This window comes from Salvia miltiorrhiza, chromosome 4 (assembly GCF_028751815.1).
Source record: "Salvia miltiorrhiza cultivar Shanhuang (shh) chromosome 4, IMPLAD_Smil_shh, whole genome shotgun sequence".
Taxonomy (NCBI): domain Eukaryota; kingdom Viridiplantae; phylum Streptophyta; class Magnoliopsida; order Lamiales; family Lamiaceae; genus Salvia; species Salvia miltiorrhiza.
This window is the reverse complement of record NC_080390.1, coordinates 43,331,966-43,357,778: the sequence shown is the minus strand read 5'-3', so window position 1 is coordinate 43,357,778 and position 25,813 is coordinate 43,331,966. Positions and strand designations below refer to the sequence as shown.

Below are 25,813 nucleotides of genomic sequence, written 5' to 3'. Positions count from 1 at the left end.
TTTCTTCCTTATTTAAAAAAGAATTTATTCATGATTGGTTCCAACTTATTCTTTTCCAGGCCTAAGTTGAATGAAATTGGATGAAGCATCTTAGCAAAAGCCCAAGGCGGATACAGCATGGGCCTCTTATCCAACGGCTAGTATCCATTAATTTAAAAATGAAAAATTAGTAACAAATCCACCAGTGTTCGACAAAACGATCAGTTGGAGTTCGACCTCACATAAATTCAAACTCCAACGGCTACTTTCCTAACCAACTTCTTTCACTTTTTCCTCTCACACTTCCATCTTGTTCAAACACATACGTATTTCGGCAAAGAACACACACACACACACACACTGATGATATCGAATTCCCCAACCTCTATCTAATGCGAGCTGATTTCTTGAATCTGGGAGAAACAGGTAAATTTCCCCCCTTAGGTTTTCAAACAGAACAGAGTATCAAAATGTATTACGACCTAGTTTCTTGAGATAATATGTCGAAATGTTTCTGTATCTTGATAATTTCTGTGCCTTTTCCGGCTTAACTGCAATTTTACGAATAAGCAGAGTGATGTAAGATTTCACGAACAGAAAATTTGCCTAATAGAAATTTCCAATTAGAGAAAAGTGAGATCTCAAGATTGAGGCAAAATAGATTTTTATTATGCTTGCATTTCGCGTTTTCTTGGTTTGAGACATAAACTTCTCCAGCGTTTCTGTGGATATGTACTATTTCCATTGTTTGGCTGATTTTTATTCCAACTCTAATGCAGAGTGAATTGCACTTCAGACCTAGTTTTGATAGTACTGCTGAATTTGTTTTGTTGATATACTCTATTTCTTGGTGTGAAAAAAATACATAGAATCAGCTCTCACTCGTTAATGTTGCATCTTGCAATTCAAATATTTTCCTTTTATTGCATCTTTTGCTTTTAGTGGTAGAATCCTTCTTACACTTCACAGCTGAATGGGGCATAAGTATGTTTAATGTTAGACTTGAATAAATTGTTTGGATGATTCAGCTCATTGATGGCTTTATCTTCTCCGTGGCATTAATAATTTTTTCACATTCTCGGGCAGGTTTTGTCTGCAGTAGTCGTTGCAAAATCAGAAAATGGATGCCGTGTATCAAGAACTTGACGAGGCTAAAGCTGAGGTTGAAAAGCTGAGAGAGCAATATCGTGTTAAAGTTGAATTAGCTGAAACTTTAAAGAGATCTCACAATGACCAAGTGAGCAAGAATAAGGAGGCAAGTTTGAAGTTAGAGAAACTAGCTGAGGAACTAAATGAGAAACGAAGTGAAATCTCTACTACCAAGCAAATGTATGATGAGCTCAAGTCTAATCTGACAGAGAAAGAATCGATCATCAGGAGTATTACATCTGCGCATGATAAACTTCGTCTTGATTGTAATGAGAAGCTTCACAAGTTCGAAGAAGAGAATAAGGCGCTGGCATCGGCTTTGGATGATTCAAATGGCAAAAAAGATTATCAGGAGCAGCAGATCTGTGCGCTTAAACAAGAGGTTGAAGGACTTAAGAGGCTTTTGAATGTTTCGCAGAAGAAATGTTCAGAAAGAGAGAGTGGGACTGTGGCATCCAAGGATTTGGGAGTGAGAGAAGATGCTTTCTTCAAATTAGAGGAGAAAAAGAAGAAGTTAGAAGATCAGCTGAAATGGAAGAAGGAACAGTTTGTTCATTTAGAAGAAGCCCATGAGAAGCTTCGAAAGCAATTTAAGATGAGGGAGAAAGAGTGGGAAAAGGAGAGAGCTGAGCTTCTTCATGGCATCTCTTCTTTGGAGACCAAGTTGGAATCTCAAACTAGAATTTCGCAAGATCTTCAGCACCGACTAGAGATGTGCAACAACGCTCTAGCTCATGCAGAGACCAAGAGGAGAGTCTTGGAAGTTGAGCTTTTGGAATCAAGAACGAGCTTGGATAATGTCTGTGCTGAATATGATGAGGCTAAGTTGAATTTTGACAACTTAGTCATTCAAAGGGATCATGACATCGCAACTCTGAGAAGCTCGTTGGGGACAAAGGACATACTATACAAAGAGATGGAGTATCAATTCAGGAAGCTGGAGCAAGAGAAGCAAGAGCTACTCGTTTCCCTGAAAGAGCACCAAGAAGCTCAAATTCGTGAATCGAGCTTTTCTTCAGCTTCCAAGCTTCAAAACAAGCTTAAGTCTTTAGAACAGGTGCACAAGGGGTGCTCCACAAATCTAAAGGCTAAAGAATCCGAATGGCATTCCCAGATGGAGAAGTTATCACAAGAGTTAGACTACTTCAGGTCTGAAGTAGAAAGCAAGGATTCGTCGTTGAATGAGCTAAACAGAGAGCTGGAAGCTTGTGATTCTTTAACAATGAAGTTGGAATTACTGAACCAGGAGACTTCATTGATGCTACTGATTTTAAAGTCGGAGTTTTCAGAAGCCCGACTCAGACTTGGTGATGATCATTCTTGTACGAATCTGAAGAACAAACAGGTGGAGGAAAATATGTGCAAGTTAATGCAACAGTTGGAGCAAAAGAAGGCTGCTCTTATCAGTGTTCAAGAAGATCTTGAGGAGGAAAGGCAGAAAGTAGTGATTTTGTCGAAAAAGGTGCAGACTCTCGAAGAACTGCAGTTTCCTCTTCAGAAAGAGGTTGACAGGCTCAAGGAAATGCTCAAGGAATCAACTTCTTCACGGCTGCAATCCAAAGAGCAAATGCTGCTCATACAAGATGACTTGAACAAGGTTCGTGAAGCACTCGAGAGAGCAGACGAAGAACTTTATGAGAAGTTCCGTGAGGCAAATGAAATAGAATTTGAACTGCGGATATGGAAATCCATGGCTGAACAGCTGGAAGCCAACCTTAAGCAAAATCATCAAATGCGTAAAGAAGTTGAAGCTTCTCTCCTTGCACAAACGGAAGTGGAGCTGAACCTTAAGCACGAGAAACAAAACCTTAGTCATCAACTTGAAGAAAAGGATAGAGAAATAGACAACCTTCAGCAGCAGCTCGTCATGAAGGCTACAATAGAAGAAGCCTCATGTTGGAATGCTGAAGAAGATTCGCTTTCTGAAGCTGATGTGAGGAAGAGTCTTCACCAGCTTGTGGAGGAGAAAGACCAGAGAATATGTGATCTGCAGCAGCTTGTTGCATCATTGGAACGTGAGTTTGATAGTTCCATGACCTCGTTCTCTTCCAGGCTGTCGCAGATGCAGAGAGAGATGAACGTTCTCCATGAATCTTGGGAAAAGATCAAGGCAGATGGAGTGCTGAAGGAGATGGAGATTCAAGAGAAGAGCATCATGATCATCGAACTAGAAAATGATCTTCACAACCTAACACAGAGAGTGGATCAGCAGAATAGAATTGAAGATGAAGTGCAGAAGAAAGAGCTGGAGATTCACAGATTGGAATGCGAACTTGAAACCAAGATTTCCATTTCAGAGAAAACCATCAAGCTCTTAACATCAGAAAATCAGAATTTGATTAACACGATTGGATCACTCTCTGAGAAAATGAACAAATTAACAGCTGAAGATCTTCAGCTGATGGAAAGATTGGGAAATATTGTGAAGTCACTGCCTGGAGATGAAGAACAGGAGAACATCAACACTTTTTCATCTCCTACTACTACCATTAAGAAAGTTGAAGCAATTTGTGATGAAAGGTCGCCACTGAGACTCATTACCATTGTTAACAATTGACTAGCTTCAGGTTAACTTTTACTTGTTTTTTATTTATTGACTATTTTGGTTTTGTATATTAATTGATTTTTTCTACCATTATTCCATTCTTCTTCGGAATTCTCTTTTTAGTTGATTTAATTTAATTTCCTTGTTTCCTATATATTTTTCTGTTTGACACATTTGGCAGTAAATGTATATTAGATCCACATTGTTCGCGTGTGCATTTTCAGCATGAGATAGTGTTAGATTTCATGTTAAGTTGGATGAAAGTAGATTGTAGAAAAATATATGTATAGGCATAATAAAATTTACCTACATTATATTCTTAAAAAGAAATGTGTACCAAAACACAAAAATGATTTTGCCTACGTGTTTTCAGTTTTTACTATATCTTTTTTGTGCACAATAAATGTTACCTACTAACATATATGCCCAAATATAGAAAATGTAGGAAATCTGTAACAAATTCAAAAAACAGTAAGTAACTAATGATTTTTACGTTGTTGGAAGCTAAAGTTTTGGTGAAATGAGTATCTCACTTTGATATATAAATGAATGTAATACCTAGTTCGAATCTTAATTATAAGGGGGCGGAAATTTCATGTATTTTCGAGTGTACTTAATTTGATAAGGGATGCACTAAATTTATGCATTTGGTTCGATCTTCTCAGTTTTCATAATAAAATGTAATTTTTCCAACAATGTAACCTTATATGTTTGTATACAAATTAATTAGTACTCCCTCGGTCATGAATCATCTTCATAAGCGGAGATGATAATTTTAAGAAAAATTAGTTATAAACTCCATTCATCCTAATATAATAGGTCACGTTTCTTTAGTTGGATGTCTCATTTCAATAGGTCACTTCTTGAAACAGAAAGTCAATACATAATAAATATTTCCACACAACTCATTATTTATCTCTCATTTCAATAGACCACTTTTTAAAATAGAAAGTCAATACACCAAATGTCATTGAACCTACACATAATTATATCTCATTTCAATTAAAAAAATAATGTTTCAATTTCTCTCTCCTATTTTATGGACAAATATATCCTCAAAAAGATCGAGTTATTTTTCATCTCCTATTTTATTATAAATTATTCATTTCTTAACATTTGTGCTCAAGTCTTGTGGCCTATTGAATTAAGAGATAGAGAATATTTGGTAAGTGGAGAAAGAATCCACAAATTACAAAAAATTGTTGAGTCCACTGGTGGTAATGTGAGTAAGGGTGATAATTAGTGGAATTATTTCAAAAACGAATTAAGAAAATATTTCGCAGAAGGATCAAAATGAAAAATAAAAAGATTGTTTCATAAACGAAAGAAGTATAATATTTCTTAGAGCATCCACAGTGGGGATGACTTGATAGCTTACTTGATAGAAGGGGAGACCACAATGAGTAAGGAGGCCACAGTGAGATGACTTGATAGCTTACTTGATCTTTTTAGTTTTGATTTTTGTATTTTTCATTTAAATTTAATTGCACAATTTTAAATAACACAATTTACTTAGTTGGAATTGTATGGATCTATTTTTGTTGAGAGAATTTGAGAGAGAATGAGGAAGAAGTTGATTGTGGTGATTGAGGAAGAATGAGGAATGAGTATATAAAGAAGAGAGAAAAAGAAAAAAAACAAAGCAACGGTCGAATGACCAAAATTTTTAATTTTTTTTAAGTCGGCAAAGAGCCGTTATTTTTAAAAATTTGTATTTTTTTTAATTGGCGGGAGTGGTGCACGCACCGTACATTTCACCCATCGTGCCTTACCCGAAAAATCGGGTCTTCCTTAAGTCACCTTCGACTGCAGTGGGACTCGATCCCCACCTTACTCGATAAGGTGGGGATCGAGTCCCCCACGGTAGGTGCTCTTATAATAATTATGTGCACGAGCGTGTGTGAGCTCGTAAGACCAAGCACACACTATCGTCACATGACTCGCATCATCTCATTGTTGGGAACTTAATGAAATATCATAATCCTAGTTTTGATGATACCAAAATCAATAGGTCTCAATTGTAATAGACTAGAACTGTTTTGAACTCAAGTGTTAGAGTTCTTTTTCTAGTTTAGTTGTGGTTCTGAAGACTGAAGATGCCGACTGAAGTATTAGTCGAAGGATTAGTTTCGACTGATTACTTAATGTGTGCCACGTGGATTCAGCGGACTGATACTAAAGTCAAATATCAGTTAAACATGCTTCCTTGAACTGAACCTCCAACGTTCAAAGGAAGCCACGCACTCCAGAAGTACAGCCGCATTAAATGCAAAGATCTCATGATCGTCCTTTCTCTGCAGAGGCAATTCTTTTTGGTGATTACCTTTTTTCAAAGATGTCGCATCTCCTGCTCTTCAAAGAAGCCGTTCTCACCAAACAAGGAACCTCGAAGATTAAAGCTCAGCCCAAGTTCAAATTACTCTCTAACGGAAGAAATCTTGAAGACCATCTCCGCCAATGGATCTATTCAAGACGTCTCCAATAAATAGCGCTCGAGGATCACTTCAATCTCCACCAATTCAACAACATAAGCTGAAACGCTGCCAAATTTGTTACTCAGCTAAACCAAGCCTCTCCAAAGTTTGAATCGAAGAAGAGAATCACAAAGCCAAAAATCAGTCACTCCTAATTACATACATTCTCTTAGACCTTAGGCAAATATTGTATATCCAAAGCCTAGGTTAAACTGACGGCAAAGAACTTGTTCTTTGTGGTTTAGTTGGCAAGTTTTCAAACCTCTATTCAACCAACCGAATTGAGTGTTTGTGCCGAAAAGGAGTTCAGACAGGTGTTCTGTCTCCGTGAGGTCCTAGTGCCCAGTGTGTGCTAGGAGTGAGAAATCCAACAAGATGTGTTGGTACTGAAGATTGGATCTTGAGTCGTCTCGGTTGTGTGCACCCGCAAGCACACGTTCAGGTTTGCTGTGCACCCGTAAGCAGGAGCATCGGTTTGCAGTGCACCCGTAAGCACTTGCCCAGTGAAGTTGTTGGTCTGATCAACCGACCGTGGATGTAGGAAGTATTTTCCGAACCACGTAAAAATCTCTGTGTTATTTACAGCTTTCAGTTCTTACTTTCTTACTTGCGCTCGTATCTTTTTGAATTGAAAACTGATTAATTGCAAAGAGAAACCTAACGACTGACAACGTGTTTAACTCACAGGCTATTACGAAACTAAAGTTTTCCGCTGCGTGTGTTATCAGTCTAACTGATCTATCCTCTGATAGTCAGTAAGATTCATAACATATCTCTGTTTATCAAACTCGACTGAAGCTTTACGTGTATCAATTAAAACATTTGACTTAACTGCTAACTTCTTACTAAAGAGTATTCAGTATCAGTCGTCAACCCTGTTTTGGTTAAAACTCTTTTCAGTAAACAGGTTGAGTCAGTTTGTGTTTGAAGTTTCGTTTTGGTTCATTGAACAAAAATAGTCTATAGGTGTATCCCCCCCCATACACCTATTCGAGACCCTCCGGACCTAACACTCATCTATGCGAGTGTCTTTCCATAGTAGAGCAAGTAATCAAGCTTCGTCCCTTCCCATTCAAGTTTACCGGAGCAATGAGTGGCCGGATCATAATGATGAACTAAAATGATGAGGTTAGTATGGTTCAATCATTTACACTCGTGTAAAATCTATGTATTCATACTCATACCAAACACAGTTAAAAAATAATTTTATTATTCTTATAGTCTCAAATATGTATATCATCACTCACAAATATCCAAACCCGTTTGAATGTATAAATATAATTGTTACAATAATTAGATATTCATCGTAATATCAACTCGAGCATTTTTAATTAAACACTAATAATACATAGAATAAACAAAAAATGCTACAAATTAATTAAAGAAAAGTTTGTGTAGACATGTTAATTAATGTTCAGACTCATTTTAAAAAAAATAATTTTAGTACCAATTTTTATCTCAAACTTGTATAGTAATACTCGATAATTGTCCAAACTGCTCATTTATATTTATAAAATATCTAATTAATTAAATATAAATTGCTATAATATTTAGTTATATATCTCAATAAATTTTGAATATTACGTACAATGTATACATTAATAACACATAAAATAAATATTCGCTTATTCTCCCAACCTGTTTAAATTTCTTATAATAATTGGTTTATGTCTCAATAAATCTAAATATTTAAATATTAATAATAAAAAGTATATATATATATATACTTTTATATATATATATATATATGGAGAGGTTCAAGAAAGAACCATAAATAAAAAAAAGAACGGAGAACCATTTTCAGTCATTCGATTATCAAGATCTACGGTGGATGTATCATCTTGTTGGATGAATGCACATCCTGGGTTCGAATCCTGAAGGGAGCAATTTTTTTTTAGTGCATTAATTTTAACAGCGAATGCATTAATTTTTACAATGAATGCATTAGATTTGATGGTTCTCACGTTCTCCAAAATAATGTAGTTCTCTCTAGAACCACACCCTATATATATATATATATATATATATATATATTATGAAAGGGTTCCTAGTAATTAGTTAATCGGAATAATGAAACTCGTATAAAACGATATTGGATATTTGCCATTCCCATTGGGCTGCCTGGGAAGAAATATCTAAAGAGCCCTGCGGATCTGCTGCAGTAGGTCCACATTTGAGGCAACACACCAAAGGAGAAAGTGAACCTATGCCATCGTTGTTTCCTGACTGCTCTTCAAGAACTGGAGCTTACTGTAGAATAAAAGAGTTTGATTCTTCTGGAAAATGGTGATATTCTGTTTTTCAGCATTATTGAGAACATGTTGGTTGGTTGGTAGAGAAGAAGAGGGAATTTGTTTGAAGCAGGTTTCAATGAGGAATGACTCCTACCACCTCTTTTCTTCAGCTGGCGTTCATCATGACTATTCCAACATCCTCAACAGCTGTGAACTCTTCAACTAGCTGTCGAATTAGCTTATGCTTCGGCGTAATAGATGCAATTAAAAGTGAGTGTGGGAAAGGGTAGGGCCATTGATAACTAGCAACTGCAGTGACTGTAAAATAATCTAGATGCAATTCCATAAATTATTGCAAAATTGTTTATTTAAAACTAGTAAAAACCCTCCCTAAATATAAAAAATATTCGCAATAACATCAATGCTAAGGAAGTATAAGACCTATGAGAAAGGGGCATATATTAATATAGGGAAGCTTAGCCCAGCTTCCATCTGCGTTTTCCGATAAACTAAAGTATGAGGGTTGAATGAATTAGGGCGTTCATCGTCTTGGTAAATCCAAATGTATGCACCACTCAAGGCTTTTGCATTTTTGTTTGAATTTGCTCTATGATGTTTTGCGGTATGTTATTAGTGATGCCTAAGTCTCGCAGCTACACTCAATTCATGAGTACCAATTGCTTGTTGTCTTATGCTTACCGTACCCTTAGCTTAGGACACATTTACTAGTATACGAGTATTCCTTACCAGTGATTCAATATTATCCTCTATATACCGAAAACCAAGCAAGGATTTTGCTCTCAGTAGTTAACTAAGAGGACCCCGTAATGATTTTGTTATCCATACTACTTAATTACTTTGAAATTTGAGAGAGATGAAATCTTCATTATATTTGTATGACACAAGTACTAAAGAAGGTGGGGAAATAATGCGACGTTTTTTGTTTTGGCCATATCTTTCTCGTCCAAAGTTCGATTTGCAATCCGTTTGCTCTCATGAACTCCTCTCGAGATGAACTACAACTTCTATTTCAGAATATTTTTCCATATTCGATCTCAAGATTCCTGTAAATTCCATCAAAGTTCGAGCAAATATTATATTTCACAATATAAAGCAATATAAGCACAAAACAACCATCCAACACTCAATTCCCTATAAAATTGACATCTTATGAACACTAAAAACCATGAAAATATGAGTGTTATCACTGATCTGGGCTAATAAGAGAGCAAAAATTCAATTTCTCATCGGGATCTAAGAACATAAAAATATAAACCCAAAATCAAGAACATCAACGTCTTAGCTCGATCTTCCCACAGACGGCGCCAGTTGATGTGTTCATAAATAATTCCCATGGATAAGCGTAGATAAAGCAGTAAAATGATAGCGTTTTTATTATTGGAGAAGAGTTGTGAGTATCAGTCAAGAGAGTAAGAGAGTCACCCATTTCTATGCATAAGAGCCCTATTTATAGATGGCTAGTTGGGTTTAGCCCTAAAGCCCATAAAACAGTGCAATAAGGCCCAAGTCGTTGACATAGCTGGAATCTATCATAGTTGGAGGCCATAGCTGAAATCTGCTCGAGCTGGAGGTCATAGCTGAAATCTGCCCGAGCTGGAGGTCATAGCTGAAATTCGTCATAGCTGGACTTTGACATAGTGTCAAAGTAGGCTTCTGAGCTAAACTGTCCCCGGAGCGCCCCTGCGAGTGGATTTCCAAGGGTGGTCTGCCAAGGGTGGGATTTCCACGGGTGCACAGCGCTGATGCATATTTTACTCCTCATCATTACCACATTAAATTGAAGAATCTTTTTATTTTAAAAATACATATAAATATCCTTTTTTTTATATGACCAGATTAAATTGGAGATCAATGGTGAAATTTGATAAAAGATTAATATTGGAATTAAGATGTATTTCATGTTATTTTATATGATTAAATTAAATTGAAGAACCTATTTATTTCATATACATCTAATTAACATTTTATATGATCAAATTAAATTGAAGAATATATTTATTTTAAATATATCTATGTATCATTTTATTTAAAAAAATTATGATGAAGTTTAATAACCATTTTATTGATTTCAAAATCATCATTTGCTATTTTCATGCTTCAATTTAGATAGAATTCTAAACTCACATGATAAGAAAAACACACACTATATAATAGTTATACAATGTGGGACTGATGATTAGTTAAAAAAAACACATTATATAAATAAAATGTGGGTATGTTGATTGGTTAATGTGGTAATAAAAGTTGAACTTTTTATTTAGATTATGAAGTGGTGAAGTTTTGTAAAAATTTAATATGAAAATGATGGTTCAAAATAATTTAAAATGGAGGACGAAGGAGATGTCACCTAAGATTGTGAATTATTAATAGATATGAAATGGTCCAACTATTAGGCCATCTTCACATTCTTCACGTTATATATTTGGTCAAGTACAACAAAACAAAGAATTAGTGGTGGTACCAAAGTCAATGTTATATGCACGTGGATACTTAGCAGCCTCTTCAATTGCGTGTATTTTCGCCGCATTATAATATAGGATCTTTCCACTAATAATAAAATTACACAACTTTGTAAAACATGCTACTTCTTTGAATAAACTGTTTTACTTGAAAGAAATGTTTGTAACTAAATTCCCTTTTCTAAAGCAATAAATATTTCATAGAGTTTCGAGTCTTGACTAGAATCATTATATGACTTGCTATTCTAAAATCTATAAATATATTCAATAAGATCTTTCTAAGAAGTTGTTTCTTTACAAAATTTGTAAATAAATGATCACCTATAAACAATTTGTATAGGTAGTTTATACAAAAAAATCTCATTATGAATAGACTCGAATATAAATTTTTTAATCTTAGACATTATTCACTCTACCACTAAAATCATCATACACGCTCATAAATAATTTTCTTTTATATAGATAATATATTCATGTTTGTTGAGATGGGTTAACCGTTAATGTAATGCAAAAGGCAATAGAAATTATTTTTAGTAGGATTTAGAAGAAATAAATATTTTAAAATATTAAAATATTTAACTTCAATTATTAATCAAGCAACTATTAAATCAACACATGTAAATAAAATATATAAAAAAAATCTAAGATGCAAAATATAAGCCCAAGAACATGTTAATGTTATACTACATTTTATAATGTTTTTTAGATATATTTTATACTAATATTTATTAAATTATTTGTATTATTTAATTTATTCGTTAAATCGTAAAAAATGGGTTATTGATATGCACAATCCATACACGTGTGTATATATATGTGTATATATTGAGTGTTGAGACAGATATCCTTGGTTTCATCCAATAATGGATATCTGTAGTTCTCTGCAGCTATCTCTGGAACTCGGAATCTGCAGTAGCCATGGAACCAACACACGATTTCGAGTGCGCACTTGTTCAATTTTTGTCTGTCATTCAACGACTCAATTACTCATTCTTTTCTAAATTTTACCATGTCTTAAGCTGCAGAATTCAGAATCACGAGGCGAATTTTGTGTTCTCCGCTCTAATTTATCATCATTTTCGGTGGTAATTTCCCCCCTTTGGTGGATTTTTACATTGTGCTGTAGCTTGGTTGTCAGTGTTATTTGCTATAGTTAAATAATCATTTTTTCTTATTTTTGGTGCCACTTTTTGTTTCAAACGAAGTACTTTATTTTTTCTTTCTCAAAATTGAATATTACTATGATTTTTCGAAGTTCATCATTTGCATTATTCACAATTCTATACACAAGTCGCACACGATGACACTAATCAAGCATAGGTCCACTAGCATTTTATCACAGAACTCGTATTTTGTGACAATGTGAAGTTATTTGGTGAGAAAATAATTATTTGTTACAGTTTCAGGAACAGTGTGCTTGGAGTAGAGATCTTTCAAAGAGGATAAAGAGACGAGCATGCACCATCTCCCCTAGGAATCATCAGCTTAAATGTCACTGTTTTGTAAATAGAGTGCCCTCTTTGGATGCTACGTCTATAAAGAGTGCCACTTTAACTTTAGCAAGGTAATTACTTTGTTGACTTTAACAGGATGATTTCTTCTTTGCTTTAGATGGTTGTAATCAATATTTTGTAACACCAGGACTACAAAAAACATTTATCGGATCACCAAAATTCACAGGGATTATGCTAAATGTAAAGATCTTATATGTAGTTTGGAAAATATGTAGACGTATTACGAGGCATAAAACTAATTTTAGTAAAAAAACTTTGTTAAACTTAGAAAATTTAAGCAGTAGCGCTGTCACTTGATTATGTAATTTCATCAAATGTTTATTATAAGCACTTGATGCTTTTAGAAGAATATCTGTAGAATTATATTGGATGATTTTTAGATTTTTGGTGACTATGGAATATGTAATAGAGAGTATTAGCTAACAAGTGATATGCTAATATTATTAATCCAACTGACACTATGTTAAAAATAAAAAATTACCAGAAAAAAGTAATTTACTGTTAAAGAAGTATTAAAATGAATATATAGATATGTGTGTGTGTGCACGCGTGCGTGCCTGTACGTGCACATGTGCACATATGCATGTGTGTTTGATAATGTAATATATTGAAATAAGTTATACGGGCAATTTAATCCTTTTTTACAATACTGGGTGTTGGGGTGGGGATGAGACAATTTAGAGTAAAAACAGGCAAAGTGATGGTCATCAAGGTTGTTAAAGAGGGATTAGCCCTAATCCTTCAAAATGACAACAGTAAGATTCTTGTAATCTGACAATCACATATTGTAATTACTAGAGTCTAAAATTCTAATCAAATATATATTTGCGAGCCAAGTACACATGTGAAGACCATTGACGTAGCTAGAGGGGGGCAGTGGGGGCACTGGGCCCCCCTGGAAATTTCAAAAACACTAGGGGTATTTTAGTAATTTTATATTTAATATTAAATAAATACATAAATATTCTTATTTTAGTAATAATCCCAATTTTTCTCTACATAAAGGAGATAAGCTATTGAACGATTGTAAAACTAGTGTTTTAAGGATGCGTTTACTTCAGTTGAAAAAAAAATTATTGGAAAATGATAGATAAGAAAAGGTGAGAAAATATTTTTCTCTTTTTTTATCATATGTTTTGCTAGAGATGAAAAGATGATAAAATGTTGGAAAATATTTTCACACCCATACTTAGGATAATATTATCCAATATTGGAGAGAAAATGAGTGAAAAGGGGATGCCCGATAAAATATTTCACACTGGTCAGAGAAAATTTTCCATCATAGTAAATATGTGAAAATGATGGAAAATGGATGAAAATATATTTTTTCTCTGTTTTTCCATCAAAATAAGTGTAATTGGTAATAAAAATGAATAAGTGATTAGATGTTTTTTACTTATATTTATTCCATATTAGAAAATTAAAATAAATTTAGCTGGTTACGAAGAGAGTATTTGGCCCCTCCTAACTAAAAAGTCTGGCTACGTCACTGGTGAAGACAATGCTTCTCACACTATCCTCTATTCATACATATGAGAAGGGTAGTGCTTTGGTACACATTTATTTTCCCCTCATTATCTGCAAAACTTTCTTACACCCCATTGACCCCCAAACAATTTTAAGACAACTGCCTGGCTTCTTTTGGGCTTTAAATGTTGTGTAAGCAGAAGAGATGCATGTCTTCATGAACTTTATACCCCTTAAGTAGAATGCCAAATGGCCAATGGGTGTGCTGTTAGCTTGATTTGTTGACTATATGAAGAAAAAAGATGTAAGGTGAATTTATCATACTTGTAAGCAAATTCCTTGCAGACCATTGAAATTTTAATTCAGGACGAATCAGCATTGGGGCTTGACTAGTTGTGTAATAGGCTTTAGCAGATGAAATCGATCTTTTAGCTTTTTGAATATGATTATACCACCAAACCCAACAAATTTTTAATAAAGTATGGTTATGCATGAATTTTATTTGAACTATGTATAATCTTCATACATGCTGGTGTTTTGGCTTGTATTGTGTTTAGTTAAGCATCTGCTTGCATGCCCTTTGGTTTCAGACAATATTTTCGTTATTAAAAAATCTTAGGGCTTTGCAGATCATTGAACCGTCTGCCAGGAAATCCCCATGTGATCAAATTGGCTTCAGCTGTAGGTTTTGTTATTTTTGCGATATGGGGACTTAGGCCACTTGTCCGACAAAGCAGAAACATATTTCTAGGGGTATGTGCGTTGGTATTGTAGTTTTCTTCACTGTTTCTTGCTTTCTATTAAACAAGAAAGAGCCTACATGAAGTTGAGTTGACTCTTTTTTTTGCCTATTTTAAACCACCTTCCATCAAACTTAATGCAGAAAAGTGATAGCAGTTGGCGAAGAAGCAGCACATTTCATGTTACAGCCTCTTACATTCAACCTTTACTGCTATGGGCAGGAGCAATCTACATCTGCAGGTTGGTTATTGAGAAAAGAACATAAATACCTGATTTTGTGACATACTGAGTGGAAGTCAATCTCTTACAGAGCATTGGATCCAATGATTCTTCCTTCGGAAGGTGGTCAGATTGTTAAAAGGCGGCTCCTAAATTTTGTCAGATCATTGTCAACAGTGTTGGCCTTTGCATACTTGTTTTCAAGGTCAGTGCCATTTTCTGTTGGCTAATACAGTTAAATGGCTAGTAGTATCTTTACATGTGTAATTGTTGTGCTGCATGTTTGCTCGGAGTTTGACGTGCACTTTTCACTATCATTATCATTTGGATCTTCAGGGGTTGCTTCAGTCTATCCCAAGTAGTTGGTTAATGGTTACCATGATTGTTTATATTCTTTTGTTTTCTTGATGGACCTTAATTATATTCGACAAATACATAGACGCTATCCATGTCTCCATGAATTTCCTGTTGATTGACTAATGTATATGGAAGCTGCATATATAGGTAATTAGGTACATAAATGGATGCATGAATACTGTGAAAAAATATATAGATATGTACATCTGCTGTCTGTTGTGTTAGTGATCTTCAAGTCACAGATCAGTAAATTTATTTTAATTTTTAAAGTGCACATAAGGAGATGAGAACTGCTAAAATTGACATGGGATGATTTTTTATTTGTAACGAAATAGAGTAAGCATGCCTGAACTTTACTGTATTCCTCATTTGTCTTTTCCCGCTTTTGGCAAAGGAAACCAGAATGAGCTACCTAGAAAATAGAAATTATGTCAGTGGTGGAGAAAGGAAGCACTGCACATAGAAGCTATGCCTTTAAGCAACTTTGGTTCATAAGGCTTCAACGATCTTTGCATGTTCTTTCTTAATTTTCAATGTCCGGTCTATCTCATGTTATGTATGGTATAGTTATGTCATGAACTGGTGAACTGAGCATCCTCCCCTCTCATCTTTTTTTTTTTCTTTTTCTTTTTTTAAATTTAAAGTTTTCTGATTCATAAACAATTTTCCCTCGTCCAATATTGCATGGCACAACTACTTCAGGAAGAAAAGACTAATCCTTCTTTGTATTACTTTATGCAGTGTAATTCAACAAGCACAAAAGTTCTTCATGGAGACAAATGAACTCACGGATGCTAGTAATGTGTGTTCCATCTCTTAAATTTCATGCAACAGTGTGATAGAAGTAAACAGAACACGAACACAAATACCAAACCAAGAGGAATTATATTGATAATCAAAAGACAAACTACAACAGAAGAGGAACTCTCTCCTTGTCCAAACGGCAATTAGCGTCACTAAATTTCCAGCCAAAATCCTAGACAAGTCTCTTTGAAGGATAGAGACTTCTTTTATTTCCCAGCTTGACTTCCAGGGGAAGTCAAGAGTAGCTTCCTAGGAAAGCTTAAGGATAAAAACGCTTGCTAAGCCCACATAGTAATCAGCAGCCCAAATGAAAAACAACTAACACATAATAAGCTAATAAATTAAAAATTACTAAACAAAGCAGCAACCATGTCCTAAAATCACTTTCAGGCGAAGTGATATTTGATCTCAAGGGGAAACTTGTAAAGGACTAAGAAACCTAAAGTGTTGTATGCATGCTTAAAAGACCGAAACATTTCTTAAAAGGAAGATCCTTAATGGGGAGTGTATCACTTTGCTTCTTGGCAGATGGGCTTCCAGTTTGTTGGCAGAACTGTATACACAGCTATATGGGTAGCTGCAGTGTCATTGTTCATGGAGTTGCTAGGTTTCTCAACCCAAAAATGGATTACGGCTGGAGGGTTTGGGACAGTTTTGATCACTCTTGCTGGACGTGAGGTTTGCATAAGTTCTAATTTCTCTGCTTAAGGTTTTCAGTTTAGTTTTGCTACCTCTTGTAAAGCTAAGGAAAAGATTATTTAATAAAAACTGAGTGGTCTTGCATGCCTCTGAAAAGCATACTTTACTGTTATTTCAGATTTTCACAAATTTCCTTTCAAGTGTGATGATTCATACAACCAGGCCATTTGTCTTGAATGAATGGATCCAAACAAAGATTCAAGGCTCTGAAGTTTCTGGGACAGTTGAGGTTTGTATTGGGTCTCTCTTGTTATAAATTAATTAGATGAAAATAGTTGATACGCTGGACAATTCTTAAATGATGTTCCTTGTCTAAAGTCGCTGAATTATGTCCCACTGTCGGGATGATATTTTATCCGATCTATCTACTTTATATGTGCTTCCGAATTTCAGAATTAAATGAGTGTCTCAGACTTGTGTCAGTAGATATCATTCTCAATATGTTACTCAGAATTAAATGATTGTTGCTCAGACTTGTGTCAGTAGATATCATTCTCAATATGTTACTCAGGATTCCTATTAATGTTTTTGCAATTTCACTTCTGAAGCATGTGGGATGGTGGTCGCCGACTATTATTAGAGCTGATGACCGTGAAGCTGTCCACATTCCAAACCACAAATTCACTATGAATATTATAAGAAATCTCAGTCAAAAGACTCACTGGCGCATTAAAACTCATCTGGCTATCAGTCATTTAGATGTTGGCAAAGTTAATGTGAGGATTTTGTTTACCTTTTCCTTCTTACTGAATGGGTTCTGTAATATCAAACTTATTCTCATGAATTTGATTACTTACTAGCACAACCTCTATGCAGAAAATTGTAGCTGATATGCGCAAGGTTCTGTCAAAGAATCCACAAGTGGAACAACAGAAATTGCATAGAAGAGTATTCCTGGACAATATTGATACTGAAAATCAGGCCCTCTTGGTTAGTTTTGATTCTTTAATATGCTCATAGTGTCTTGACTCTTGAGGATTATCCTATAAGGTTCTATTCCAGATTAACCTCTCTCCTGTGTCTTGACTCTTGAGGATTATCCTATAATATTCTATTCCAGATTAACCTCTCTCTCTCTCTCTCTTCTGTAATAGAAATCCTAGGCCTGCAGAGGGTATATGCTGGATAAGATTATTACATTTACGAGTTCTGGAAGGACTCATTTATAAGCATGATTTCTTTTGAGGAATTTCTTTGTTTTGTACATCTACAGCAAAGATATCTTAGAACCAGCTGAAAAATTATTTTTTGATGCATGCTTCAAATGCTGTGATCTAATTAGCTCCAAAAACTCAGATATTGGTGTCCTGCTTTGTGAAGACCTCCCGTTTCGAAGAATATTTGTGTGTTAAGGTAAGGATTCATTTGTTTGCCGCTTCACTCTTTAGTTACAAATCATACACAAATTTATATTTAAGCATGATTATTATGTACCATGGCCTGTCCTGGTATTGTTATCGATCTGTGTAGTGTTTTTCGTCTTTTTCTGTTTGGTAATTGCTCCTCTTTCGGTGATGGGGATGGAAGTTCTTGGGTAAACAAAATTTCGAATTTGATTTTGCAATACAAAAGTATAGACCTCCTCCTCAGTCTGCAAGACACATTTGTTTGCATAGTCTGTCCGTTTTCATGTTATGTTTCTCTATACACACTGCGTATTTGCTTGATTTTACTAGATTGATTTTGTCATCGGTCTTTTCATGGTAAACCTTGAGCTAACTTGGATTCGTTCATGGCTGACAAAAACAGGAAGCTATTCTTCTAGACCTTCTAAGAGTAATTTCACACCATCGTGCTCGATTAGCCACGCCCATCCGCACAGTTCAGAAAGTATACAGAGATGCCGATTTGGATGATATACCATTTTCAGATTCTATTTTCTCATCGGGAGCTACTTCAAACCGCCCATTACTGCTGGTCGAACCTTCCAATAAAATCAATGGGGAAGATAAGACCAAACCACACGTCCGATCAGCACCTATAAAGGGGGATGAAGATGAAAAGGTGACACCAAGATCAACACAGTCAGCAGCAGATGGTAAAGAGGATGGTGCTAAAGGTGAAGATATCGATACAAAACCCAAAGAAACAGAGGTTGGCGAGGAGTCTGGAAGAGGGGCCAAGGATGTGAAATCATCTCCATGGGATGCTGCAACCAAATCCCCCAAGTCTGAGGAAAAGCTCCCGGAGGGCGCCCCGTCTACTTCACAAGCTAAACAAGATGTAAGACAACAAGCGGCACATGCTCCTCCTCCAACCAAACCTTCTTCTTCTCTCGAAGAGAACATAGTTCTTGGTGTTGCGTTGGACGGCTCGAAGAGAACCCTTCCCATTGATGAAGATGCAGTGCTCCCATCGAACCCCGAAGATGCAAAGGAATTGGCTCCGTTGCGTAGTGGCAGTGGGCCTGCAGCGACTCGGACGGAAAACAAGGATTCTAAACAGTCGAATACAGCAGGATCTCCAATTAGTGATCAACAAGATTAGTTGAATACTCACTCCTTTCTTTTTGCACACTTGCAATTGTAACAAGTGTGTGTGTGTGTGAGAGAGAGAGAGAGAGAAAGAGAGAGAGAGAGTAGCTATGGTTGTAATTTACACTGTAAATAGTCATCCTTACATGATATAAAGATTGCTCTAATATTTCAAGTGAAAACAAGAAAACAAAAAACAAAAAGAAAGGAGGAGAGAATGATTTTTGCTATTTTACTAATTTAAGTGTTGGAGGCCCTTCCAATGACACTCCACCGTGCTCCTAGGAGGGATCTAACGTTTGCTTGTGAATACAAGAAGTGACAAATAGAGTAATTTCAAAATCTTCTATTCGTCATTGATGAGTTATTTTCAATATAGTAGTACTACTATAGCTCATGTCAGGGGCAGATTTATTTGATGGCTGCACTGGGCCAGTGCAGTCCAAATATTTTTCCTATATATATTGAATATATTTGGCTTAATATCTATATAACCATAGTCCAGTCTAACCTTGAAAACAATATTAAAATTCTTTCACATAATAATGAAAATTAGTTTATATTTATAGAAGATAGGTTTTTTTTTTAAAAAAAAAATGACTAGATGTAGCTTTTTATGTGCTTTCAATGTACCTATTATTAAATTAATAAAAATAGTACAATTATTTACTATATTAAATGATTGATTTCTAATCTATGTTCATTCAAATTCTACTTAGACACAACAACGAGTTGTACGGGCTGTCTAAAAAAAAATTGGTCCGAGGACTACCTCCCTCGAACCCGGTGGAATACCTTCAAGTTCAGCCCCCCCTTCCCCCCACACACACATAAAAATCCTGGATCCTCCCTTGGCTCATGTTCGATACAAAATTACCTTTTGTGAAGTAATCGAAATTATCTTCTCTATCCACAATACAAAACAAATTTCTCTCTTTTTTTCTCTCCTCTCTCACACACGCCTACAAGCCTGTGGTTGCTTTGTCATTTGTTCTGCACAGTTGAAATTCCCCACTTTGTCTCCCTTGTCGTTTTTAAATCATAAAGATTAGGAGTGGCAATCTAATCTCCAAGGAGATATTCAACGGTTCAGACATCAATTTGTAAACAATAAGGCCTAAAATTCAAATTAATCTTTAATTTGGGTGGCCGCACAACAATAAATTTAATTTTAAATTAAATTCGCATGATGAAAATATGCAAGTGCACATGTTCTTTTGGTACTTTCAAACCATTAAGTTGCACCAAATATTACAAAAAGAACATCTACCCCGTTTGATGGTTGATCCACCATTCTAGTTTTTATTTCTAGAATAACTCAATTGGTTTGATGATTGATCAATGAGAGTTATAAAATGTTGTTACTTAATTACAACCAAAAATAACACAAGTCGACATTTAACGTGAACACAATAAACATTTGAAATCTACAAAGCAGAAATGGACACAAGAAACAAACCAAGTTATGGCAGAAAAAATAATGAGGATTTAATAAAAATATACTATGTTACACCACACCAGCATCATCCTCCTAACCGCTACACAAGAATTTGCAATTCAAACCCAAATAAATAATTTACAACCCCAGATTTTTACAGTGATTTTCTACCCCCTTAATGAATCTCCAAGTGAGTGTGCGGGGTCATGACACGCCTGTGTCTCTATAACTAAAACGCGTAAGGGGTCGTCATTTATTCATAAATAGTAAACAGCTGCAGGCGCAAAGGTACCTCAAGCATTGCACATGCAATCAGGTGCAGGGTATGTGTATATGGACTGTGTAGGTTTGCGTAGTCTCAACTGTCCTTGCCTATTCTTGTGCCCTCCAACGACGGCTTCTTCAAACTCCGACCAAGTCATGCTCTTGTTCAAGAAGAGCTGCCCCAGCAACGCCATGCTCGGCCTTATGGTCTTCTTGTTTTCATATGTTCGATGGCCCACCTGTGATATACAAGCTCATTGGAACTCAAACATACCATGACTAGTTTGATGCAATGAGAGAGAGAGAGAGGAGCTTACAATAGCATTATGCATATTTCCTGGCGAAGCAGAAATGAAGATATCACTGTGCATGCTGACATAGTAATCGACTGCTGCTAATAATGAAGCCTTTCCTTTAATTTGAGCTCTTTCTTCTGAAGACGCCAGACTCTTTTTGTCTTCCATAAGAGGAAACAAACTCCGCAACGTTGAGATCCTAGCTTCCCCACCATATACCTGAAATAGACGACGACATAACAACAAAATCATTCCAATGCAAATGGTTGCATATTAGTTACTAAGGTTAATATTTGTTACTCACCTTATGGGAAGCTAGATATAAGCGAGTACTGTTGTCAAATCCCAAAGCTGCCAGCAGCAATCCAATCTCTTCAGGAGTCAACGGGCACCGCCCTCGGCTCCTCAACTCCTCATCAGTAAATTGAGAATTTAACACCCTTCCCTGCCAAATAACCTGTCGGTACTTGGCTAGAGCCAACTTCTCAGCCTTGCCTCCACCAAAGTCACATGCCGAGTGGGCAGCCATGTCCTGACAAAAACATCCAGATTTAAGCATTCATGCTAAATATCAGAAGCCCCATGAATGAAGCACAGCAGACCTTGTCAAAACGAAGATGGAGAACAACAAACTTTCCACTCCCTTGCCAGTCCCTAGTACCAGTAACTTTCTGTAGGTAGTTAGTGCCGTCTGCATCACTTGAACTAGGAGAAGTTCTGAGATGACTAACAAGAGCATCCCCAAGAGATCTGATATGAGGAACAAAAACCAATGCCTGAAAGTTGACTTTGCATCGTAGCCGTTGGATCTCCTCCGGCATATTGTCGAAGGCCAAACGGTGAGAAAATGGTGCAATTGCAGCGATTCCATAACTGGACAATCCAAAGATACTAAAGTTAACAACAACAAAAACAAAGTGCATAACTAGAGAAGAGGATTTTTCTTTCTGGTCAGCAGGGAAATAGCCAATAAATTGTGTTTTTGAGTTTTATTAGCATCTTGCTGCAATAGACTCCATTGCAGCAGTGAATCTCTTCATCCATGAAAATTTATCATATTAGCAGAGCAGTAAGTCAGGTCTGCATGCTTTTTTTAATGGATAAAATGAGTTATTATACTCTTTGAGGCCATGAGAGCTAATAAATCATCGAAAATTTTGGGAAGTTCAAAATAAAATTATACTTTTAGGGGGCGTTTACTTTGCATGATTGATAAAATGGATGATTGAGTATTTTTATCCTCAAGAGTAAGAGTTAAACAAAACTGGCTTGGAGGATAATAATAATCAAGGGCCTTGGGATATCCCAAAGTTGCAATCCATCAAAGTAAACAAGGGATTAGCCTTACTATTTTTATCAATCAAGGCTTATCCACCAAAGTAAACACCCCCTTAGTTTAAAATTATACTCCACTAAGGACACCTTATGACATACTCTAAGAATCAACAATTCAAACGAAAGTTAACATTATAATGAGCACACCGTGAAAATATGCATCAATGAATTTAGATAGACGTCGAAAATATTAGCTCTGGATTACCAACCTCTGCAAGACAGGTGAAACATTCTCCAGATACCAGTTTGCTGAAGCATGAACAGGTGCTGTTTTAATTCTGGTAGCTCGAATGGCTGTAGCGTAATATTCCCGCGTGCTCCAAAAATATTCATCAGGTAATTCTCTAACAATAGATATGTCATCTTTCAGCACGTTAATGAAGTGATCCACATCATATATGTCCATGAATGTGCTGCAAGAAAGACAGAAAGAGAAATAGGTACATTCAGTTACAGCTTTCAGCTTCAGCTGGAAATAAACAAGAATATGCACTCTTATTTAGTGCACTATCATAGAAGGCATAAACAGATGAACTTATCAAATTTTACCTTGAATCTTGCCAGACAGGATTCACTTCAAGATATGGAATTATGAGAGTCGCATTCAAAATTTTGGCAACGGCAACTGCATCACAAATCTTTAGAAACAAAAGTATACACGTCAGTGAAAGGAGGCAACTAATTCCAACCAAATAAGAAAAAAACTCCTTGACTATGCTTTATAGCATATTTTTTATTGTTTGAGGGTCTTCTTTATAGCACACAATATAATAACTAGAAGTACTTACTCCCATTCTTTGCTGATTTAGTCCTCCATCAAGGAACACCTGAATATATCCCTGAGACTTCTCTGGCAATGCTGCTCACACGAAAAGCCAATTATTAAGGAGAATAAAAATAAAAATTCTGCATATTTTATTTGTTGCATAAACCCCATTATTTTACATAAGTATTTCAAACTTGATAAAATACAAACTCCTTTCCCCTTTTCTGCGGTTGTGGGGGAATATACAGCAAGATTTTCTTATGACTTACTGGAGGTACTGCCTGATCGGACACAACGTTTCAGTGGTTGTTGAGGCAACGGCATCCATAGTTCAGCCAGTTGTCTATCAGACTATAACAAAAGGGAGAAAATGGAAGGAAAATTAAGCATCAGATACTCGAAGAATCATTGAACTTATTCTTGTTAGATGCTAAAACATACACCAATTGATGTCTTACTCACACTTTGGCGCTGCAAAGCACTCTTAAGCAAGCGAGAGTGTCTAGGTTTAGGAGCATTCCATTCCTGCACTAGACAAGTAAGCTATGAGAATCAAAATGAATTCAAACAACGATAACATTTCTAACAAACAAGACAGAGAGTGCAAATAAAAATGTCTAGCTACTGCACTAATTATATAGGTTATGAATATCAAAAAGAATTCATCCAATAATAACATGTGTAACAAACAAGCTGTAGCCTTAGTTGGTAAAAAAGAGAATAGGTATCAGTAATCGAAAGGACAGGTTAGACAAAACGACCCCTTCAGTTGCTAACCCAGACATTGATTATAATTATACCATCCATGCTCTATAGCTAGTTGTTTCCAACATCAATTTTACAGTTGAAGTTAGCCATAATCTAGCACCAAGGGCATTTCACACATCAAATTATCGAGCAAACCTCTGACCTTTCTTGATTTTTTAATCTTCGATCCTTCTAAAGGGAAAGCTTCCAAAGTAGATGGAGCTACTATTAACTCAATTAGTGCAAGGAACTAACTACATCCAGGTTCTCAAACTACTCAACCTACCTACGCCAGTTTCAGGTATCAGTATCCCGTAAGTGCCAAACGATATTATTATTACTTGAGAGAAACATCCTTAACCATCAACGAAGCACTTCCATACTCCAGCAATTTGGAAGGAAACCACAATTCTCTTTTAAGCTAACATAACTAGATTGTAAAATTCATCCTTTCCTTTTAGTCGCCTACATTCTTTAACAATGTCTCCAAATTGAGGAAGATGCAATCTATATAAAGAAAATTACCAGTACCCCACAAAGTTCTGACAATAATGAAGAAGAAAGCAAGCAAATATTTTACTTTTTTTTTACAAAAAAAAACTTGTGCATCTCTCTCTCTCTCAAGCCGAACAGAACCCAGTAATCAGAATCCAGAAAGCAAGCAAACAGAAAGGCACAAAAGCACACAGTACAAATGGATCATTATAACTTTCAAAGCAGGAAAAATTCACACAGTGAGATGAAGAACATACCGAGAGAAGAGAGGGGAAAGCGTGGCTGAAAGGGGTGAATATGCTAGGAAAAAGAAAGGGTAGTAGCAGGACAAGAGCAGCAGCCATAGTTCCTCCTCTATGGCTATCGCTTTGAGAGAGAGAGGGTTGCCTCATAATAATATAATGGCTGTTGATCTTTAATTACTTCAACGATACTAGTTTTATTACAAAAAATAGGCTTCAAGTCTTAATCTCGGAACACTACACTAAAGCAGCTTCCATGCAGGAGAGAGGGACCATCCTCATTATCAGCCTCACTAAAAGCATCTCACATGTCGACGCTAAATACAACTGTACAGTACTTATGCTCTTAAGTCTTACCTCAAACAAAAATCAAATAAAGAAGTACTACTACATTCTTAAATAATTCATCTCCCCTTTTTGGGGTCTGTGTGACAAGATATAGTAATAAATACAGGCAAAGATCGTTACTTTATCTCACTACAACAAATATAAAGAAAACAATTCCTTGATTCCATAATTCTGGTCCAAAGACCGAAAACGACACTAAAACAAATCACACAGTAGCAAAAATGCTTATGTGTAGAAGAAAAATTGGTAGGCAATGGGGGGAGATGAATGATATCGTCGTTTTCCAGATGGGGCCCCGACGGCCCAACGGATAGATTTATATTGGGAAGAGAGAGAAAGAGAGGAGAGAGACAGCGCACCGCTCCGCTTGGCGAGGGCTAATACGTGTCCAAAAAGGACTGAATCATGAGCTGTGTGGGCTTCAACTTTTCCTCAGCCTTTCACGGAAGCGATGCACCCTTTTATTGACTCCACCTCTCACCAAAGAAATTTACCGCTATTCTGGATAAATTAATGGCTTTTAAACCCTCCACCGACACTGCTCTTTCACCATAAAAACACAGATTTATCGTCGCACTGTGTGTGTGTGAGAGAGAAATAAAGAGAGTGGGGTAGCGGTAGTAGTTTTTGCTCTGGTTTTCCAAATTTTATGCAAATAAGGGGCAGAAAACGCATTTCTGTATATTCTTTAATTGATGTGCTCTTTTTCTGTATATAAAAAAATATTTAATTGAATTGGTGCTTTG

The 25,813-nt window shown here is 35.9% G+C and overlaps 3 protein-coding genes across 4 annotated transcripts; 2 read left to right on the top strand and 1 right to left on the bottom strand.

Moving 5' to 3' along the window:
• The first annotated feature begins 203 nt into the window (after window positions 1–203).
• LOC131021858 (uncharacterized protein At4g38062) lies at window positions 204–3,771 on the top strand. The gene is made up of 2 exons (XM_057951180.1): window positions 204–405; window positions 1,066–3,771. Exon 2 carries the CDS (start codon window positions 1,100–1,102, stop codon window positions 3,683–3,685), a length of 2,586 nt encoding a protein of 861 aa, XP_057807163.1. The 5' UTR covers window positions 204–405; window positions 1,066–1,099; the 3' UTR covers window positions 3,686–3,771.
• Window positions 3,772–11,651: 7,880 nt separating this feature from the next.
• On the top strand, window positions 11,652–19,343 carry LOC131021856 (mechanosensitive ion channel protein 2, chloroplastic-like). 2 transcript variants are annotated; one of them, XM_057951177.1, is made up of 13 exons: window positions 11,652–11,802; window positions 11,887–11,946; window positions 12,262–12,425; window positions 14,472–14,595; window positions 14,726–14,823; window positions 14,894–15,007; window positions 15,901–15,961; window positions 16,492–16,641; window positions 16,781–16,891; window positions 17,211–17,378; window positions 17,479–17,592; window positions 17,959–18,015; window positions 18,412–19,343. In XM_057951177.1, the coding sequence occupies exons 1-13, from the start codon at window positions 11,725–11,727 to the stop codon at window positions 19,147–19,149; spliced, it is 2,037 nt and encodes a 678-aa protein (XP_057807160.1). In that variant the 5' UTR covers window positions 11,652–11,724; the 3' UTR covers window positions 19,150–19,343. The 2 variants fall into 2 exon arrangements, with proteins under 2 accessions (XP_057807160.1, XP_057807159.1); XM_057951176.1 differs by having other exon boundaries at window positions 11,695–11,802; window positions 11,881–11,946.
• A 1,256-nt stretch (window positions 19,344–20,599) lies between these two features.
• Window positions 20,600–25,813, bottom strand: LOC131021857 (O-fucosyltransferase 31-like). The gene is made up of 10 exons (XM_057951178.1): window positions 24,735–25,813; window positions 23,698–23,760; window positions 23,505–23,586; window positions 23,258–23,328; window positions 23,019–23,107; window positions 22,679–22,882; window positions 21,737–22,007; window positions 21,439–21,666; window positions 21,156–21,353; window positions 20,600–21,077 (listed from the first exon to the last, which is right to left on the bottom strand). The coding sequence occupies exons 1-10, from the start codon at window positions 24,867–24,869 to the stop codon at window positions 20,868–20,870; spliced, it is 1,551 nt and encodes a 516-aa protein (XP_057807161.1). The 5' UTR covers window positions 24,870–25,813; the 3' UTR covers window positions 20,600–20,867.

Coding starts and splice junctions, on each gene's coding strand:
- LOC131021858 (XM_057951180.1), top strand. CDS start 1,100: ATGGATGCCGTGTATCAAGAACTTGACGAGGCTAAAGCTGAGGTTGAA.
- LOC131021856 (XM_057951176.1), top strand. CDS start 11,725: ATGGATATCTGTAGTTCTCTGCAGCTATCTCTGGAACTCGGAATCTGC. Junction 16,642..16,780: donor TCACTCTTGCTGGACGTGAG/GTTTGCATAAGT, acceptor CTGTTATTTCAG/ATTTTCACAAATTTCCTTTC. Junction 18,016..18,411: donor AAGAATATTTGTGTGTTAAG/GTAAGGATTCAT, acceptor TGACAAAAACAG/GAAGCTATTCTTCTAGACCT.
- LOC131021857 (XM_057951178.1), bottom strand. CDS start 24,869: ATGAGGCAACCCTCTCTCTCTCAAAGCGATAGCCATAGAGGAGGAACT. Junction 23,329..23,504: donor CCGATCAGGCAGTACCTCCA/GTAAGTCATAAG, acceptor TCGTGTGAGCAG/CATTGCCAGAGAAGTCTCAG. Junction 21,667..21,736: donor TCCATCTTCGTTTTGACAAG/GTCTGCTGTGCT, acceptor TGTTTTTGTCAG/GACATGGCTGCCCACTCGGC.